The 21547-nt window shown below is 47.6% G+C and overlaps 1 protein-coding gene across 2 annotated transcripts in view; it reads left to right on the forward strand.

Moving 5' to 3' along the window:
* SLC9A1 (solute carrier family 9 member A1) overlaps nt 1-21547 on the forward strand; it is a 246355-nt gene that overhangs the window by 178161 nt on the left and 46647 nt on the right. For both annotated transcript variants that reach the window (XM_075335896.1, XM_075335897.1), the window contains exons 9-11: nt 5902-6016; nt 7626-7727; nt 10104-10176. In XM_075335896.1, coding sequence (XP_075192011.1) covers nt 5902-6016; nt 7626-7727; nt 10104-10176 — 290 coding nt within the window. The remainder of the gene's footprint in view (nt 1-5901; nt 6017-7625; nt 7728-10103; nt 10177-21547) is intronic.

Genomic DNA, 21547 nt, shown 5'->3' on the forward strand with positions numbered 1-21547 from the left:
TCACTGAGTGGCCGCCCAATAGCAGAGGAGGGGCAGAGATGAGCGGGCCGAACATCCCGCCCACCACCTTTCTTCCTTCCTTCCTCATTGCTGGCGGGACGCAGGAACGACAAGCAACCTCGCTACTCACCTGTCAACGATTTTTGGTGTTGAAGCGACCTCTCCAATACCAATGATTTTTGCCTCCTTTTGCGATCGTTTTAGGTCGCTCAGAGGTGTTACATGCTGCGATGTCGCTAACGACGTCGGATGTGCGTCACAAACACCGTGACCTCGACGATATATCGTTAGCGATGTCGCAGCGTGTAAAGCACCCTTAAGTGGTTAAGATAGGTAACTGAACCATTTTTCATGCTGTTGCCACCAAGAAGTTTGTGACTAGCACTTAATACAATTTCAATCTAAAAAATATGCCAGTGTTTCCACCACCTGAAAAACTCAATAGATTCACAGATGTGTAAAAGCCTTGGTGTGCACATAGCCAAACCCAGGGGTCTCAAACACGCGGCCCGCGGGCTGCATGTGGCCCCTCAGGCTGCTTCGTGCGGCCCCCAGGACCGTACCCCTGTTCACTATCGCGGCAGGTGTAGGGGCCGCAGCCACTGTCAGTGCTTTATGTCAGATGAATGTTTTGCTGGCGCTGCGCTCTCTGAGTCCAGGGCTCTGCGCTCTCGCGCCGGCAATACAATCATCTGACATAAATCACTGACAGTGGCTTCGACCCCTGCACCGGCTGCGATAGTGAACAGGGGCACGGGCCTGGGGGCCGCACGAAGCAGAGATGACAGGTGAGAAGAATGGTGTGATATTTTTTTTTTTTTTTTTTGTGTATGTGAAGGACAGCACATTAACCCCTTAGCGACCTATGACGTACTGGGTACGTCATGGCTCCCTGGTTAAGGACCCATGACATACCCAGTACGTCATGGCGAAATCGTGGCCCAGGGGCTGCGATCACTTTGCAAATACCTTAGATTCGGGGAGGAGGGGCCCTCTGCCTGACCACTGGAGGGGTAGTGTCCCCTCCCGGACCTACGGAGGCTGTGATTGGCTGAGCGGTGTTCGTCAGCCAATCACAGCCACTGTAATGTTTAGCCATTGAAAATGGCTGAAACATTGAAATCCAGCCGTGATCAGGCAGCTATAGCCCTGATCATTGGCTGGAGCTGGGTGACCCCGCCCCCAGCTCTGATTGGAGAGACCGGCCTTGAGACCACCATGCTGCCCCACTCAGCATACAGAGACCACCATGCTGCCCCACTCAGCATACAGAGACCACCATGCTGCCCCACTCAGCATACAGAGACCACCATGCTGCCCCACTCAGCATACAGAGACCACCATGCTGCCCCACTCAGCATACAGAGACCACCATGCTGCCCCACTCAGCATACAGAGACCACCATGCTGCCCCACTCAGCATACAGAGACCACCATGCTGCCCCACTCAGCATACAGAGACCACCATGCTGCCCCACTCAGCATACAGAGACCACCATGCTGCCCCACTCAGCATACAGAGACCACCATGCTGCCCCACTCAGCATACAGAGACCACCATGCTGCCCCACTCAGCATACAGAGACCACCATGCTGCCCCACTCAGCATACAGAGACCACCATGCTGCCCCACTCAGCATACAGAGACCACCATGCTGCCCCACTCAGCATACAGAGACCACCATGCTGCCCCACTCAGCATACAGAGACCACCATGCTGCCCCACTCAGCATACAGAGACCACCATGCTGCCCCACTCAGCATACAGAGACCCCCGCGCTGCTCCACTCAGCATACAGAGACCCCCGCGCTACCTCACTCAGCATACAGAGACCCCCGCGCTGCTCCACTCAGCATACAGAGACCCCCGCGCTGCTCCACTCAGCATACAGAGACCCCCGCGCTACCTCACAATTCATACTGAGTCCCCCACATTGCTCCACTCCATACTGAGCCCTCACACTGCCCTTGTCCATAATGAACCCCCTCCATATTGAACCCCCATGCTACCCCTTTTCCATAATGAGCTCCGAATGCTGCCCCCTCTCCATACTTAGTGAGTTGATACACACAACATTTCTGGGGGGTGGGGGGGGGCACAAAGAGGGTCCAAAACTGTCTCAAGTACATGTAGAAACTTGGCACTTAAGATTAATGTGAATAGTGGTTTTTATTGTGAACAGCTTGTAGGAGCAGCATGAGCCCAGCATTGCCACATAGACAGTGAAGGACACCACATCATACCCAGCTACGCCGCTCGCCACGGTTCTATACTTACTGAGGACCCTCTGCACGCACTGATGAAGGTCTTTTCACCGAAACATCTGTGCTTGTGCTGGTCCAACAAGTTCTTCACAATAAAAAAATACTATTCACATTGATCTTGGGTGCCAAGTTTCTACATCTAGCCCTCTCCATACTGAGACCCCCAACATACTTTTCCCCATCAATTTTGTCCCTTGCACTATCCCTCACTCTGTAAGCCCCCCTCCTACCGCTTTAGGCCCCCTAAACCCCCCCTCCTACAGCAATAGGCCCCCTAAAACCCCTCCTACAGCAAAAGGCCCTCTAAACCCCCCTCCTACAGCAACAGGCTCCATTAACCCCCCTCCAACAGCAACAGGCTCCATTAGCCCCCCCCCCTCCCCAACAGCAATAAGCTCCATTAACCCCAACAGCAACAGGATCCATTAACCCCCCCCAACAGCAACAGGCTCCATTAACCCCCCCCAACAGCAACAGGCTCCATTAACCCACCTCCTACAGCAACAGGCTCCATTAACCCTCCTCCTACAGCAACAGGCTCTATTAACCCTCCTCCTACAGCAACGGGCTCCTTTAACCCCCCCTCCTACAGCAACAGGCTCTATTAACCCTCCTCCTACAGCAACAGGTTCTATTAACCCTCCTCCTACAGCAACAGGCTCCATTAACCCCCCCCCCCTCCTACAACAAAAGGCTCAATTAACCCCCCCCCCAACAGCAACAGGCTCCATTAACCCCCTCTAACAGCAACAGGCTCCATTAACTTTCCTCCTACAGGCTCCATTAACCCTCTTACAGCAACAGGCTCTATTAACCCTCCTACAGCAACGGGCTCCATTAACCCCCCTCCTACAGCAACAGGCTCTATTAACCCACCTCCTACAGCAACAGGCTCCATTAACCTCCCCTCCTACAGCAACAGGCTGCATTAACCTTTCCTCCTACAGCAACAGGCTCCCTAAACCTTTCCCTCTACAGCAATAGGGCCCCTTGACCACCATCTTCTTTAATAGTCCCCCTAACTCTAAGGCGGGCTTTGCACTTTGCACACTACGACATCGCAGGTGCGATGTCTGTGGGGTCAAATTGAAAATGACGCACTTCCGGCATCGCATGCGACATCGTAGTGTGTAAAGGCTCGATGATGCGATTAACGAGCGCAAAAGCGTCGTAATCGTATCATCGGTGCAGCGTCGGCGTAATCCATGATTACGCTGACGCGACAGTCTGATGTTGTTCCTCGCTCCTGCGGCAGCACACATCGCTGTGTGTGAAGCCGCAGGAGCGAGGAACATCTCCTACCGGCGTCACTGCGGCTTCCGTAGGATATGCGGAAGGAAGGAGATGGGCGGGATGTTTACATCCCACTCATCTCCGCCCCTCCGCTCCGATTGGCCGCCTGGCGTGTGACGTCGCTATGACGCCGCACGACCCGCCCTCTTAACAAGGAGGCGGGTCGCCGGCCAGAGCGACTGTCGCAGGACAGGTGAGTCCATGTGAAGCTGCCGTAGCGATAATGTTCGCTACGGCAGCTATCACAAGGAAATCGCTGCTGCGACGGGGGCGGGTACTATCGCGCTCGGCATCGCAGCTTCGGCCTGCGATGTCGCAGCGTGCAAAGTACCCCTAAGACGATACGAATAGCCCCAGCCCCCCTAACCACTGTCGAGTCATAGGCTCTCAACTCTCCAGACTACAATAATAGGCCTCCTAATACCTAGTCTATAGCCTCTGCCTACCCTCCCTAACTGTAAAGCTTCACCCTGCCCCGCCCCCACAATCCTATCTTTATAGCTTCGCCCTGCCCCTCCTCCACAATCCTATCTTTATAGCTTTTGCCTGCCCCTCCCCCACAAGCTTAACTTTATAGCATCTGCCTGTCTCCCCCTCCCCTCACTTCACAGCATTAGTAACTCTGCCAGCGATTACCTGCTCCTGTGCTGCTGCTGCTGCCGCCATCCTCCTCCACTTGACAGAGCTGCAGATTTTCCTCCGGTGTCCGTCATCCTCCTCCTGCTGCTGTCTTCGGTGAGTGTTCTGTCCTCCGCGGCATCTACAGCTTCCGCCACAGCACGGAGCTGATTGGCGCGCCTCTGACCCCGGAAGTGCAGACGGCGTCACTTCCGGGGTCAACCAGCTCCCTGTGCACGGCGCCCGCAGTTTATTTGTATGCAAGTCTTAAAGACGCAGATACAGATAGATGAAGGTGCGCCTCTCACCCCTCCTCTGAAAACAGTGTATTTAATAGACTGTGTAACGGAGGAGAAGGGGGGATGTAAAAAAAAAATATATTTTTTTTTTCAGCCAGATGGTGCAGCCGCCCCAAGGCGCCGGACCACAGGTACATAGTGGTAAATACGGCCCTGCTCAGGGGGTCTCCAAACGCAACATGACATCCGATAATAGTTCCAACCAATTTTGCTGTGAAATGGCGCTCCTTCTCTTCTGAGCCCCGCCGTGCACCCAAACAATTACTTTCCACCACATATGAGGTATCTGTGTACTCAGGAGAAATTGCACAATACGTTTTAAGGTGCATTTTTTTCCTGATACCCTTGTGGAAAAAAAATAGCTACATGGTTGAAATATTTTTTGGTTAAAAAAAAAAATTAATTTTTTCCTTTTACATTGCTTTGGTTGCTGTGAAGCTTCTAAAGGGTTAATAAACTTCTTGGATGTGCTTTTGAGCAGAGTGAGGGAAGATTTTAGAATGGGGTCATTGTTGGGTATTTTCTGTCGCCTAGGTTTCTTAAATCACTCCAAATGTGATGTGGTACCTAAAAATGTTTTTTTTTTTGTGGGAAAAATGAAAAATTGCTGATGAACTTTGAGCCCTTCTAACTTCCTAATGAAAAAAAAAATTGTTTAGAAAATTGCGCTGGTGTAAAGTAGACATGTGGGAAATGTTATTTAGTAACTATTTTGTGACATCTCTCAGATTTATGGGCATAAAATTTCAAATTTTAAAAATTGCAAACTTTTCGCCAAATTTCCGAAATTTTCACAAATAAAAGCAAAACATATATTAATTTACCACTTACATGAAGTACAATATGTCATGAAAAAACAGTGTCCGAATCGCCAGGATCTGTTGAAGCGTTCCAGAATTATAACCTCATAAAGTGACACTGGTCAAAATTGCAAAAAATGGCTAGGTCTTTAAGAGGATAACAGGCTGGGGGCTGAAGGGGGTTAAAGGGAACCTGACAGCTGATGCATGCTGTCCAATCTGGGGGCTGCATGTATCTGGTGCAGGCTGTATTATCTCAGCCAGGTATGCTTTGACTGTGAAACACTGCAGCATTTCAAAGAAAAACCTACTTTATTAGCCCCGGGGACCAAGTTGTGCTGTAGACTAGTTGAACAGGCAGGTCCCTGCAGCCTCTCTCCACCTACTGCCCTAGAATGACCGGCTTATGCCTACATGTGTGATTAGGACCATACGAAATGGTCCTTGTCAGCAGGTATGGAAAAGCCGCCGAGGACTCGCTTGTCAAACTAGTCTACTACACAGCCCAGTTCCCAACAGATCAGTTTTCAGAGTCAAACGTAGGACGGATTTGGCAGCATGTATCAGCTGTTAGGTTCCCTTTTAAGAGAGGTTGTGTATAGGGACTTAAAGATTTTTCTCTCCAGGAATATTCAACCAAAGCCTAAGCTGTCAGACAGGGTTATTCCAACACTTTCTAAAGTAAAAGAAGAGGAGATCCGTAAGATACTCCGCAACAATTTACAGAAGACTCGACAGAGGGTGAGATGCTTTTAAAAGATCTCTTGTTATCTATATATAATTGCCTTATTCTGTCTGTCTGTCTGTCTTGCTCCAAAATTGTGTCCTTACAGTGACAACCGTCAGATTGGCCGCTGGGCTCGGCCTGGCCCCGCCTCTCCACACGGATTGGCCGCTCGGCTCGGCCCCGCCCCCCGCCTGGATTAACCGTTTGGCCAGGCCCGCCCCTTGCACGCGATGCCCGCTGGCCCCGCCCCCCGCATGGATTAACCGTTTGGCCAGGCCCGCCCCCCGCACGCGATGCCCACTAGGCCACGCCCCCGCACGCGATGCCCGCTGGCCCTGCCCCCCGCATGGATTAACTGTTTGGCCAGGCCACGCCCCCCCCGCACACCCCCGCACGCGATGCCCGCTAGGCCACGCCCTCCACGCGATGCCCGCAAGGCCACGCCCCCCGCACACATTGGGCACCTGTACACCACCCCCCAGGACTACTCCTCCCATTATACTCCTCTTTCCCCAGGACTACTCCTCCTATTATACTCCTCTCTGAGGGGTTCGCAGCATGGGGGATGGAGCACGATGGGGAGTGCAGCATGGGGGATGGAGCACGATGGGGGGTGGACCACGATGGGGGGTGCCCAGAATGGGGGATGGAGCACGATGGGGGGTGCGTAGCATGGGGGATGGAGCACGATGGGGGGGGTGCGTAGCATGGGGGATGGAGCACGATGGGGAGTGCAGCATGGGGGATGGAGCACGATGGGGGGGGTGCAGCGTGGGGGATGGAGCACGATGGGGGGTGCAGCATGGGGGATGGAGCACGATGGGGGGTGCCCAGAATGGGGGGATGAAACAAGATGGGGGGTGCGCAGCATGGGGGATGGAGCACGATGGGGGGTGCGCAGCATGGGGGATGGAGCACGATGGGGGGTGCGCAGCATGGGGGATGGAGCACGATGGGGGGTGCGCAGCATGGGGGATGGAGCACGATGGGGGGTGCACACCTCCCCCCAAAACACACACACACCGCCACACACGCACCGCACAACACACCACACACACACTGGGAACCACAAACACCGCCCTACACAGACACCCACACACACAGACAACGCCGCACACACACAACACACAAACACCGCGGCACACACAAATATACGCACATACCGCACAACACACACTGCAAAAAACATACCTCCCCCCAAAACACACACACGCACTCCCCACCCACACAAACCGCGCAACACACACAGCACCACACACACACACACACACAACGCTACAGACACACAGCGCTCCACAAACAACGCAACACACACAACGCAACACACAAACAACACCGCTCTCACCCCCACACCCAGACAACACCCAGAACATTTACAGCGCACTACACAAACACTTGGCAACTACACACAACAACATCTATATATATATATATATATATATATATATATATATATATATATATATATATATATATATATATATATAACAAAAATCATACATTAACTACACAATACGTAAATTCTAAAATACCCGATGCGTAGAATCGGGCCACCTTCTAGTATTCATATAAGATCCCGAATTTCCTCCACTAATAAGTTCTTTGTTGTTGATCCACATATAGCTGCGCTCTTACAACAGGCACACATTAGTTGCTGATCCATACGAAGATGTCTGGAACCAGATGTTACTCAGAAGACAAAAAATGCATAACAGAGATCAGCGGGTAAGTGTACAATAATTCTGAATTTAAAATATAAAACATTGCAATGTACATCACATTTACAAAGCAAAGAAAAGGATCAGTGGGGCCTGGCGGCACAGAAGGCTATAGAAATCAGAGTATGTTAAATACAAAAAACATAAAGCAATGTTGCACATTCTAAACAACGGGGGTACACCAATTGGTGTGCCTTCGGAAGGTACAAACTTAAAAGAACATAATAGAAATGAGGAGGAAGAGAAGAATCTGTACCAATAATCATTGAAAACAATTGTCAATTCACATAATTTACTGAGTATACAAAGCACGTAGTAACAATAGGATAAAGGATTTACAAAGGGAATGTGAATAGATTCAATAATGTAAAACAGGGATGACAATAGACATGCAAATAGTGGCAACCCCCTTCCAGTCAGGGTAACTCACAATATTAGTACTGTAGACCAAATATCAATCTCAAAAAGGCTAATACATTTAAAGGGAACCTGTCATCAGAAATTTAGCTTTAAACCTAAAAGATTCCCCCTCTGCAGCTCCTGGGCTGCATTCTAGCAATGTTCCTGTACTTTATGTGCCCCCTTTGAAACCAAATTAAACACTTTATAAAGTTGTACCTTTTTGTCTGCCAGTCTCGTAAATTCTCCATGGGGGCGGGCTCTCTGGCGTCCGTTGATGTCTCTCCTGCAGATTGACGCCGTTCCCCATTGCTCAATTTCATATCTCAGGACGCCGCCCACTGCGTCCGAGGTCCCGTGCACGCGAGGACCGCTGGTGACGTGGTCGCAGACACAAGACTATGTGCGGCGCTGTGATTGCATCGCAAGTGCCCGCCCATAATCTCGTGACCGCGATCTCCCCTCTGACTCCAGCGTTCTGCGCAAGCGCTGGAAGATGACCCGACCTCACCTTTCCCATCTTACCCTGCAGCAGGAAATAGATGGGAGGAGTGGAGCAGCACAGCACAGGATACGAGGAGACGCGGAGAGGATCTGAGTGACGTACACAGTAAAAAAACCCATCTAAAATCAAACAAAAACACACATTGTCTTCTAAAAAGTGAAAAGCACTAAACGTTTTGTTTTTTGTTTGTTTTTTTTTGTAACCTGTGCTGTGCTGCTCCGCTCCTCCCATCTATTTCCTGCTGCAGGGCAGGATGGGAAGGAGGTGACGTCGGGTCATCTTTCCGCGCTTGCGCAGAACGCTGGAGCCAGAGGGGAGATCGCGGTCACGAGATTATGAGCAGGCACTTGCGATGCAATCACAGCGCCGCCCATAGTCTCGTGCCTGCGACCACGTCACCAGCGGTCCTCGCGTGCACGGGACCTCGGGCGCAGTGGGCGGCGTCCTCAGATATGAAATGGAGCAATGGGGGACGGCGTCAATCTGCAGGAGGGACAGCAACGGACGCCAGAGAGCCCGCCCCCATGGAGAATTTACAAGAATGGCAGACAAAAAGGTACAACTTTATAAAGTGTTTAATTTGGTTTCAAAGGGGGCACATAAAGTACAGGAACATTGCTAGAATGCCGCCCAGGAGCTGCAGAGGGGGAATCTTTTAGGTTTAAAGCTAAATTTCTGATGACACGTTCCCTTTAAATGGAAAAATACATACGGGTAGAATAAATTAATGAAGAGACCAATAGTAGGGTTACTATTTTGTTATCCCTATCTGCACCATGCACTTTATTTATCGTGGGCTCCCTGTGGACCACTTGTGTAGTTACACCCTAGATCATCCTATTTATGACCTAACACTGTGACCCTACTATTGGTCTCTTCATTAATGTATTTATTCTACCCGTATGTACCTTTCCATTTAAATGTATTGGCCTTTTTGAGACTGATATTTGGTCTACAGTACTAATATTGTGAGTTACCCTGACTGGAAAGGGGTTACCGTATTTTGCTTGACTATTGTCATCCCTGTTTTACATTATTGAATCCATTCGCATTCCCTTTGTAAATCCTTTATCCTGTTGTTACTACGAGCTTTTTATACTATGAATAAATGATGTAAATTGACAATTGTTTTCAATGATTATTGGTACAGATTCTTCTCTATCTCCTCGTTTCTAGAAATCAGAGTATATTGCAAAATATTTCTTGTCTTTTTATTACATTAGTCATTACTCTTTTAACCTCAAAACCCCATTTTATAAAATAGGACTAAAAATTTATGTATAATTCATTATAGATAAAGGTAATGCTAAACTGCAGTTCCCGAATTGTGGAAACAACACATGATAAATAAATGAATAAGCTGATGTGGCAGCATCTAAAATCTTTCCATTATGAGAACGACAAATATGAATTCAGCAGAAGTGAACGAAGACTACAGTTTAAATGATTAAGAAAGTCTGTTGTTTGTACTTGTTTCAGGCTGCTAATTATTTAACTGTTCCTGCACACAAGTTGGATTCGCCTACTCTCTCCAGGGCACGTGTTGGTTCAGGTGAGTGTTCAGGTGAAAAACATAGCTGTGGTTATGTATTTATGGTACAATCCCAATTCCAAAACAGTTGTGACGCAGTGTAAAGGTAACCAGAATGCAATCATTTGGAAATCTCCTATAGACAGATTTTGTTCACAACCTAAAGTTAAACATATGAGAAGGTGAAAATTAGACAACTTTTCATATCATAAAAAAATTAACTTACCGTATTTTTCGAACTATAAGACTCACTGGACCATAAGACGCACCCTGGTTTTAGAAAAGGAAAATAGGAAAATAAAATTTTAAGCAAAAGATGTGGTCAAGACACACTGTTATGGGGCAAGGATCTGCTGCTGACACTGTTATGGGGGTAATGTCCCCAAAATCTCTACTAAGGTACCCCATCCTGGTAATGATCCTCCTGCCTTGTGTGTGTGTATGTATGTATGTTTGTATATATATATATGTGTGTGTGTGTGTGTGTGTGTGTGTGTATGTATATATATATATATGTGTATATACACCATCCTGGTATAGCCCCCCCCATCCTGCTATATACTCCATTCTTGTATATGGCCGCATCCTGCTATATACCCCCATCCTGGTGTATGGTCGCATCCTGCTATATACCCCATCCTGGTGTATAACCGCATCCTGCTATTTACCCCATCCTGGTATAGGCCGCATCCTGCTATATACCCCATCCTCGTGTATGGCCGCATTCTGCTATATACCCCATCCTGGTGTATGGCCGCATCCTGCTATATACCCCCATCCTGGTGTATGGCTGCATCCTGCTTTATACCCCCATCCTGGTGTATGGCCCCATCGTGTGTCACACACATAAAATAAACGTTCATACTCCCCTTTCCTCACTCCACGCAGCATCACTCCTCCTCCCATCTGTGCCAGCAGCAGCGCCGCTGACCTGTGTGGAGCCGGCCACGATCCCTGCAGCATCGCTCGTCCTCCTGTCTGTGCTGGCCGCGGCTGTGTGTCGACACGTGTGCACAGCGATGACGTCATTGCTGTGCGCACTGCTAGTCTCCACACACAGCCACGGCCTGCAGTCAGGGATTGTGGCCAGTGAGTATACTGATTCACTGCACCCCGCTCTGATGATTATGATGCGCGGGGGGCAGTGAATATAGCCACACATGATCACTCCAGGCTGTAGTTGCCAGGGTAATCATGCGGGCCGGCTGTTTAGTATGCGCGCATCCCCCGCCCATCATCCCTCCCACCTGTCAGCGTCCGCTTCAGCGCTGAGAGATGATGGGTGGGATGATGGGCGTGCATATGAAATGAGCGGGCCCACGTGGTCACGGTAGGCGCTGCTGCTGCCTGCTCATGCCGCCGATGACCCACTCCACCACAGCACCCTCATTTCCCACAGCCCTACATTCAGACTATAAGACGCACCCCCCACGTTCCCCCAACATTTTGGGGGGAAAAAAGTGCGTCTTATAGTCCGAAAAATACGGTATTTAGAAATTGATGGCAGCAACACATCAGAAAAGTTGGGACAGCTTAACAAAATGTTGAAAAAGTGGTACTAATGAAAATCAACTGAAGGGTAAATTTTCCCAGTTAGTTGACTGTATAAAAACAGCTTGTCGGAAAGGCAAAGTTTCTCAGAAGCAAAGATGTTCAGAGGTTCACAAATCTGTCAACAACTGTGTCTAAAAATTGTGAAACTATTTCAGAAAAATGTTCCTCAACACTTTGCATATCCCACCATCTACAATACATAATATTAAAAGATTTAGAGATTCTGGCGCTATTCATGTGTAGTAATGGGTGGACCCGGACTGTAAAAGTCCAGATCCATGCTGTTTCAAACTTACCCACTTGCTGGGCCCGGAATTCCGCGTGTTGTTCCGGCAGCTTGGCGAATATAGGAAATATAAAGAAAATAAGAATGAATCAAGTGCTTCATACTTACCGAGGCTACAGCGTGGCTGTACACGACTCCCGCGGCCTCTCCTTCACTTCCTGCGCCGCTCATTATTGCTCATCCATATGCTTCCCTGCCCACCGGCCGTCCTAGTGTATGTGATTGGTTGCAGTCAGATGCGCCCCCAGCCTCTGTGACAGAGTTTGCCTGCAACCAATCACAGGCGCAGTCTGTGGGTCTATATCATACAGTAAAAATAAATAAAATATTTGGCATAGGGTTCCCCGTATTATGATACCCAGCACAGATAAAACCACGGCTACAGGCTGTAGCCCCTAGCCATGCTCTTATTTTGGCAGTGTATCAAAATGGGATGAACCGCATGTGGCTTTTTTTTCCACTTAATTTTAAAAACAGCGTGCAGTCTCCACCCCCCAATTATGATATCCAGCCATCATAAAATCCGACAGCTGAGGGCTAGTATTCTCCGCCTCGGGAGACCCATGGTTATTGGGAGCCCAGTCTAAAAATAGCAGCCTGCAGCCGCCTCGAAATTGTTGCATCTGTTAGATGCGATAATCTTGGCACTTTACCCAGCTCTTTCCGATTGCCCTGGTGCCGTGACATTCGGGGTAATAAGGGGCCAAATGACAGTGCACAACTGTCATCAAGCCCAAAATTAGTGATGGGTAGAGGTTTATGAGACTCACACATCATTAATCCTATAAGTAAAAAGAAGTAAACAAAAACAGAAAACTCCCTTTATTTGAAATAAAATACAGCATCCCCTTTCCCCTCTCTATTAACCCCAAAACACTTAAACCCTTAAAGCTTCGCCGTAATCCACACAACGTCCCACGACGGTCTTGGCTCTGCTACAGCTGAGCCTGGAGAGACCGAAAACATTTCCGATCTCTCCAGGATCTGGGAAACACTGACAAGGCGGACCGAGCTAGCACGCTTAAAATGTGGGTCTGTGCTCCGGCACTGTAACTGTTAAAGTGTGGGGCCGTGTCCCGCACCCAGCCAACCCTTTCATACTGACAGAGCTGGGTGGGAGTTGGGAAGTGCGGGCCAGCTCTACACACCCTGCCCCCGGCCGGCACTGTCACTGTTACAGGGCTGGCGGGAGAACCTTACGCCAAATATTTCATTTATTTTTACTGTACAATATAGACCCACAAACAGTGCCTGTGATTGGTTGCAGACAGAGGCTGTCACACAGGTTGGGGACGCGTCTGGTTGCAACCAATCACAGACGCTAGGATGGCCAGTGGGCAGCGAAAGCCGTGCATATGCAATCAAAATAATTAGTGGCCCAGGAAGTGAATGCGAGGCCACGTGAGCAGTGTGCAGCCATGTTGGAGCCTTGGTAAGTACTATCCCTTCTACCAACATTTTTAATCGCCAGATTCTGGTGCCCATAGACTTATATGGGGACTGGAATCCGGCCCAGATCCAGATTTTGATCCGGTCTTGGTTATTTGCGAGTCCACTCATCACTATTCATGTGCACAAGGCTGAATGTTAATACTGGATGCTTGTGATCTATGGGCCCCTCAGGTGGCACTACATTAAACACAGGCATGATTCCTTCATGCAAATCACTGCATGGGCTCAGGAACAGGTTCAGTAATCATTGTCTGTGTTCACAGTCCACCGTACAATCCACAAATGCAAGTTAAAGCTTTTTATCATGCACCAGGACCCTTGAGCAGTTAGAATCCTACATCAGACAAGAATGGCACAACATTCCCCTCTCAAAACTCAAGCAACTGGTCTCCTGAATCCCAGATGTTTACAGACTGTTGTAGAAACAATTAAACACATTAAAAACATATAGGAGAAGTGCAGAGATTGAATCCCAAACTGCAATTAAAGTAAGTACATAGAAAAATTATAACCTAATCTGTCCAATTCAAATACATTTTTCATGCCAAAAAATATTTAGAAACATGTCAGGCCAATTTTGGACACAAGGTGGCAACAAGATAAATAATTTTAATTGACTACCATCTAGGAGGGGAAATTTAATAACTAGAAAGTTCAAAATAATATCACAAATTGAATATTAAATTACTTTTCCCCCTCCATCAATCAATATGCTTGATCAGTCAAAAATTATTTCAGAGGTTCAATGTTAATAACCACAACATATAGTTCATACACAATACTAAGCCCCAAATACAATCAATGACTGTTTCCCAGTGGAATAACAATAGGGGATCACAGAACAGAAAAAATGAACAAAAGAACATGACTCAGACCTGAATCACTCACTGATCAAAATCCAATAATAAAGTGTGAGTCATATATGCTAGAAATGTACCTCCTGCCACCAAATAAAAGGATAAAGAGTAAATAATTACCTCAGGAAACCCCCTTAACACACGTTTCGCTATCTGCTTCTTCAGAAGGTAAGTGGTTGTTTGGTGTGAATGGCAGGTTATTCAACCAGAGGGCAGCCAATTAGCTACTTAGCACGTCACCGGACAAAGCGCCTACCAGGGTAACGTCAGACACGCTGTACTCATGGCTCAGCGTCCAGAGCATGAGACGCACCCAGTGACGCACCCGGGATACGTCATCAAAGAGGGGGAGCGTGTCTCCCCGTAACAAAGGATACGTTGCCATGCCAGCGCACTAAAAACCCATGTGAGCGCACAGCTAACGCCAAGTTAATAGAAACACCTGTCAACAATTAGAAGCGAGCAGAGTTGGACGGAATGAATAAGTTTCCTACGTCTGTGCATATAGAAAGTGCCACACAATACTAAATATGAAAGTGTCTATTAAATTAAAAGACTAAATAAATATTCATATATACATATTGCAACCTCCATACATATTGTTGAAGACACATATAAAATACACATACAAGAAAATATATACATACTATATATCTATATATATAATTGCCTTATTCTGTCTGTCTGTCTGTCTGTCTGTCTGTCTGTCTGTCTGTCTGTCTGTCTGTCTGTCTGTCTGTCTGTCTGTCTGTCTGTCTGTCTGTCTGTCTTGCTCCAAAATTGTGTCCTTACCGTGACAACCAGCGGATTGGCTGCTAGGCTCGGCCTGGCCCCACCCGCCCCCACGGATTGGCCGCTCGCCTCGGCCTGGCCCCGCCCCCAGCATGGATTGGTCACTCGCCACGGCCCTCCGCACGCATCGCTCACTCCCGCTCGCCTTGGCCTGGCCCCGCCCCCCGCACGCATCGCCCGCTCCGGCGTACACCGGCTCCCGGTACACATGTGCAGGGAGCCGGCATACGCTAACGCCTTGCCCGCTCGGCCCCGACCCCGGTGGACATAACTTTGCGATGCTGGGATCGTGACAGAGCCGGTGTACGCTGGTAACCATGACACACCGCGTAACTATAGGAAGCGCTTCCCTTAGTTACCCGATGTGTATCATGGTTACCAGCGTACACCGGCTCCCGGTACACATGTGCAGGGAGCCGGCATACGCTGCGGTCAATAATGAAGTGTCATGCAGCGGTGAAAGAGTTAAAGAGACTGCAAGACACTTCATTATAGGCAGCGGGCACCCCCAGAAGAGAGAAGAAAGAAGACCCCCGATCATACTCACCAGAAGCCGACTGGGAGCAGGTGAGCGCATCAAGGTCCTGCAGTGGTGGAACACACACACACACACACACACACATAAGAACAGACACACACACATCAGATCACTCACTCTCACACACACCTCACACACACATCAGATCGCATCCACACACGCACAACATCCAGTGATATCGCTTGCTTCTCGGCGGCGATACTGTGCGTGCAGTGACCTTCCAGGACCTGCCGGAGGATCACATGGCCGGAAGCATGTGGTATCTCCGGATGTTGTGAGTGTGTGAGCGTGTATGTGCGATATCGTCAATGTGTGTGCGTGTATGCGATCGTGTTTGTGCGTGTATGCGATCGGATGTGTGCGTGTATGCGATCGGATGTGTGCATGTATACGATCGGATGTGTGCGTGTATGCGATCGGATGTGTGCGTGTATGCGATCGGATGTTGCGTGTCGGCAGAAGGCAGAGGAGCACGGCGTGCAGCACAGCTGCTGGGACCGCCCACCGGAGGGCACAGGGAGAAGTGGGGTGTGAGTATATGCGATCAGATATGTGCATGTATACTGTCTGATGTGTGACTGTGGAGCACGATGGGGGGTGCGCAGCATGGGGGATGGAGCACGATGGGGAGTGCGCAGCATGGGGGATGGAGCACGATGGGGGGTGCGCAGCATGGGGGATGGAGCACGATGGGGAGTGCACAGCATGGGGGATGGAGCACGATGGGGGGTGCGCAGCATGGGGGATGGAGCACGATGGGGAGTGCGCAGCATGGGGGATGGAGCACGATGGGGGGTGCGCAGCATGGGGGATGGAGCACGATGGGGAGTGCGCAGCATGGGGGATGGAGCACGATGGGGGGTGCGCAGCATGGGGGATGGAGCACGATGGGGAGTGCGCAGCATGGGGGATGGAGCACGATGGGGGGTGCGCAGCATGGGGGATGGAGCACGATGGGGGGTGCGCGCATGGGGGATGGAGCATGATGTGGAGTGCGCAGCATGGGGGATGGAGCACGATGGGGGGTGCGCAGCATGGGGGATGGAGCACGATGGGGGGTGCGCAGCATGGGGGATGGAGCACGATGGGGGGTGCGCAGCATGTGGGATGGAGCACGATGGGGGGTGCGCAGCATGCGGGATGGAGCACGATGGGGAGTGCGCAGCATGGGGGATGGAGCACGATGGGGGGTGCGCAGCATGGGGGATGGAGCACGATGGGGGTGCACACCTCCCCCCAAAACACACACACACTGCCACACGCGCACCGCACAACACACCACACACACACTGGGAACCACAAACACCGCCCTACACAGACACCCACACACACAGACAATGCCGCACACACACAACACCCAACACACACACACCGCGATATACGCACATACCGCGCAACACACACACATTGCACAAAACATACCTCCCCCAAAACACACACACGCACCCCACACCCACACAAACTGCGCACCACACACAGACAACACTGCAGATACACAGCGCTCCACAAACAACGCAACACACACACAGCGCTCCACACAAACAACACCGCTCTCACACCCCCACCCAGACAACACCCAGAACATTTACAGCCCCTACACAAACACTTGGCAACTACACACAACAACATCTATATATATAACAAAAATCATACATTAACTACACAATAAATTCTAGAATACCCGATGCGTTAGAATCGGGCCACTTTCTAGTATGTATGTGTGTATATATATATATATATATATATATATATATATATATATATATATATATATATATATATATACGCACACACATACACATGGAAAAATACATAATTCATTATAGATTTGTATATACATACACATATATGTATATGTGTGACAACCTCTAAGGTGATATTAGTGCAAAAAAACATATATGAGAATATTTAACAAACCATAAAATTTGTATATAGCACTAGTGTGAATACATTATAAGATGAATTCAAGGAAATGTGAAATGGATGATTATATTAAAAGTGTAAAAAATAAAATGTGAACTAAAATTATGACAAACAAAAAATATTTTAATTATAAATAAATTATTCGAATGTGTGAATATAATGAAGTATAAAAAAAATAAGAAATCTACAATAAAAACATTCTATTATAAAATCGTATGTATTAAAAGTGAGCAAAAATATGCAAAAAAGGTTTATAAGTGAAATCTGATTGTGAAAAAGCATATTAGACAACTGTGAACAAAATATAGATATTAAATTTGTCAATATATAGGTAATAATAAATATATAAGTACATACAGTATATGTACACGCATGTACACTCGTATATACACACATACACATATAAAAAAGAGAAAGTGACACAATAAATGCTACATATTTAAAAAAAAAAATCCACTACAGTAAATAAATATAAAATTAGCCACCTAAATTTTTTTTATATATATAGAAAAATGTTTTCCTTATAAAAAAAAAAAAATATATAATTAAGCCCTTCATCCCTCAGGCACTTTCCGTTTTTGTTTTTTGCTCCCCTTCTTCCGAGAGCCGTAACTTTTTTATTTTTCCATCAATCTTGCCATATGAGGGCTTGTTTTTTGCGGGACAAGTTGTACATTTAAATGAAACCATAAGTTTTACCATATGGTGTACTGGAAAAAAGCAAAAAAATTCCAAGTGTGGAAAAACTGCAAAAAAAGCTTGATGGCACAATAGTTTTTGGGATGTTTTATTCACTGTGTTCACTATATTGTAAAACTGATGTCTGGGTATGATGCCTGAGGTCGGTGCGAGTTTGTAGACACCAAACATATATAGGTTTACTTGTATCTAAGGGGTTAAAAAAAATTCACAAGCTTGTCCAATAAAAGTGGTGCACGTTTTGCGCCATTGTCCGAAACCCCTAGCATTCTCATTTTTTGGAATCTATGGCTCAGTGATGGCTTATTTTTTGCGTCTCGAGCTGACATTTCTAATGGTACCATTTTTTCACAGATGCTACGTTTTGATCGCCTGTTATTGCATTCTGCATAAGACTTGCGTCGACCAAAAAAATGTAATTTTGGTATTTGGACGTTTTTTGCCGCTACACCGTTTACCAATCAGATTAATTGATTTTATATTTTGATAGATTGGGCATTTCTGAACGTGGTGATACCAAATATGTGTGTATTTATATTTATTTTTTTAACCCTTTAATTTTCATTGGGGTGAAAGGGGGTGATTTGAACTTTTAGGTTTTTTGTTTTTTTTTATTTTTTAAAACTTTTTTTTTACTTTTTTTTTTTTTTTTTTTTATTATTTTACTAGTCCCCTAGGGGGCTATAGCGATCAACAATCCGATCGCTCTGATCTATCAGCTGATCACAGCTATACAGCTGTAAACAGCAGATATGGTCACTTCCTGCTTCACTGGCCTCCGGGCCGAGTGAAAACGAAAGTGACTCGTCATAGCTGCAGGCGTCATCACATGACCCTGTGCTACCATGACAACCACCGAAAGTCACGTGATCACTCACGTAACTTTCAGTTGGGGAGGTGGTAAGTGAAAATCATGACCGCGCGTATATACATCTCGCTGCCAGACTTTGGCAGCGAGATGTAAGGGGTTAATGTTACGGGTGGAATGTGATTCCACTCATAACATGCAGGCACACATGTCAGCTGTTGAAAACAGCTGATATGTGCGCGGATCGCCGCATCCTGCCTGCGGCAGGGGGGCGGGTCTTAACGTGACACGCTCCATGACTGATAGATCCGTCAAAGGTCGTGAAGGGGTTAATAATAACGAATAAAGTGTACACATCCGTCCAAAATCCGTTAAAGCTTCTCAAAAAACTGTAATTTTCCATGTTGACCAATGATAAAAAAAAGTCAAAAACAGAAGATACACCATCAAATTCCACTAAAAAGAAAAACAAAAACTATTAACATACTATACAAATTTTTTAAAAATTATTAAACAAGACTGAACCCACAGCCCAATACCATAAAAGAACTGGAATAATATGACTAAGGGAATCTCATCAAAAGTCCAAACCCTATTTGAGAATCCCTCATAGAAAAGGGGCAAAACTCAAGACTTTATTTAGTTCGAATGGACGCACAGTGTTTAGATGCCATATTCATTGCGTTTCTAGTTGGGAAAGATTTTTCTTCACATCACCGCCTCTCAAATTCATAATAATTTTGTCAATACCTGACACTTTAAGGAAAGATGCATCACAGGTGGATTTTAAAATGTCATGGGAAAGGTTTCAAAGTTGCGACATCATCATTCTTCAAGGCGTTGTGTTTGGTCATTCGAAATTCTTTTCTACCATCACTAGAGACGAAATTTGATGCGCTCACCATGTTTGGGGGGCACGCAATGCATTTTTCACATGGAAAAACGCCCCATTGAGGTCCTTTTGAGCCAAAAATCTTTTATATTGTCCCCAACATAGTAACTTGATCATCTTTCTCTCACGAGGCATCAGGAGGGTCTTTCCTTGGGTGTCACATGCTTTCTTGAATGCTTGTGAGTCGACCATCAGGGTTTTTGGTAGGGGGGTACTCTGGCGCCGGGACTACGGATACTTTACTCTCGATGGGGTTATCACAGGTGGTCGGTCCCGGCTTCGTGCCCTGGGCGCTCAGTCTGCGGCTGTGGAATGGGGTACAGGGATGATTTTGGGGATATACGTGACGCCACCTGAGGTGTCTGGTAAGCGGGATATACCAGCGCTGCCTGTGGCCGACCTCTGAGGCGATGGTGACGGCAGCTTAATATCTCTCAGCTCCCCACAGGTGGAGCTATTTTACCTCAGGGTGGAGGGTCACTGACCAGGAGGGAAGCGACCAAGCATTGATGGCTGCCTTCTTCTCTGATGTCGCAGGGTCCTGTCGAACGGCGGAGAGACGACACACCGAATTCACATCAGTTCAAACAAGTCCTTTTTACTAGCGTCTGGTTTGTTTGCACAGTTCACAGCAGAAACCGTTCGCTTACCAGAAGGCCAATGGTCACAAGTTTCGGAGGAGATTTAATGACAGTCTCTCTCTGAGGTAACCTTTCCTTGTCTCTTTCTCGCTCCCTGCTCTGAGGGCTCTGTGACTCCCTATGCTTGGGGTTAGTAGTCAGACTCTTGATGGGTACCGGGACTCCTCTTATTTAAGATCCCAGGTTAATGGTCAGTGGTTTGGGGATAAACCTGACAAACCTCCTCGGTTCCGTTATACCTGTGTCGACCTGAACTCTTCAGCCGGCTCTCGCCAGACCTAAAGCGTCACCTTTCCGTCTGGGTTACCCCTTTTCCTGTGTCTTTCTTTTCTTTTGGGGTACCCTCGCTCAGGACGTCGGGCCTATGTTATTTCTAGCCCTTCTTTCAGTCATCAATTTACTCTCGTCTCTTCTTGTCACTCCTTACTGGCTAACTGCTAACTGATTAACTGTCACTAAGTCGTCCTGTCAATCATGTCGCGTCTCACGCTCAGCTAGGCTCCACCCCCCTATGGACCTACTATATAAACAGTCCCAGGAATATGTAGGGGCTGCTGAGTCAATGTTACTCAATCTAATATAAGACTCTGCATTTCCTCTCTCTTTCACCTGTGACCAAAGGGCACTGCACCTTGATGTTAAGGTGCTGTATACCCCTGTAGCGCCTAACCACAGGGGCGCCACATACCCCCTTAGTTAATCACACTCGTCCCCGAGTGTGACAACAAGGTTTAGGTTAAGCTAAACATTTTCTTATAATTTAACCATAACATATTGGTAATATTTACTCTATTTTTTCTTTAGAGAGTCTTAAAAATAAAAACTACAAAAATTGAATAAGATAGGTCACCAGCTCATACAGCATTAGTCCATTGGCCGTAAGCTGTTAAAGAAACGTTTGCCACACCCAGTCTTGTGGCTCGATCTTCGCTTAAAGTGCATCAACAAAC

The sequence above is a fragment of the Anomaloglossus baeobatrachus genome, chromosome 2 (genome assembly GCF_048569485.1).
Source record: "Anomaloglossus baeobatrachus isolate aAnoBae1 chromosome 2, aAnoBae1.hap1, whole genome shotgun sequence".
Lineage (NCBI taxonomy): Eukaryota > Metazoa > Chordata > Amphibia > Anura > Aromobatidae > Anomaloglossus > Anomaloglossus baeobatrachus.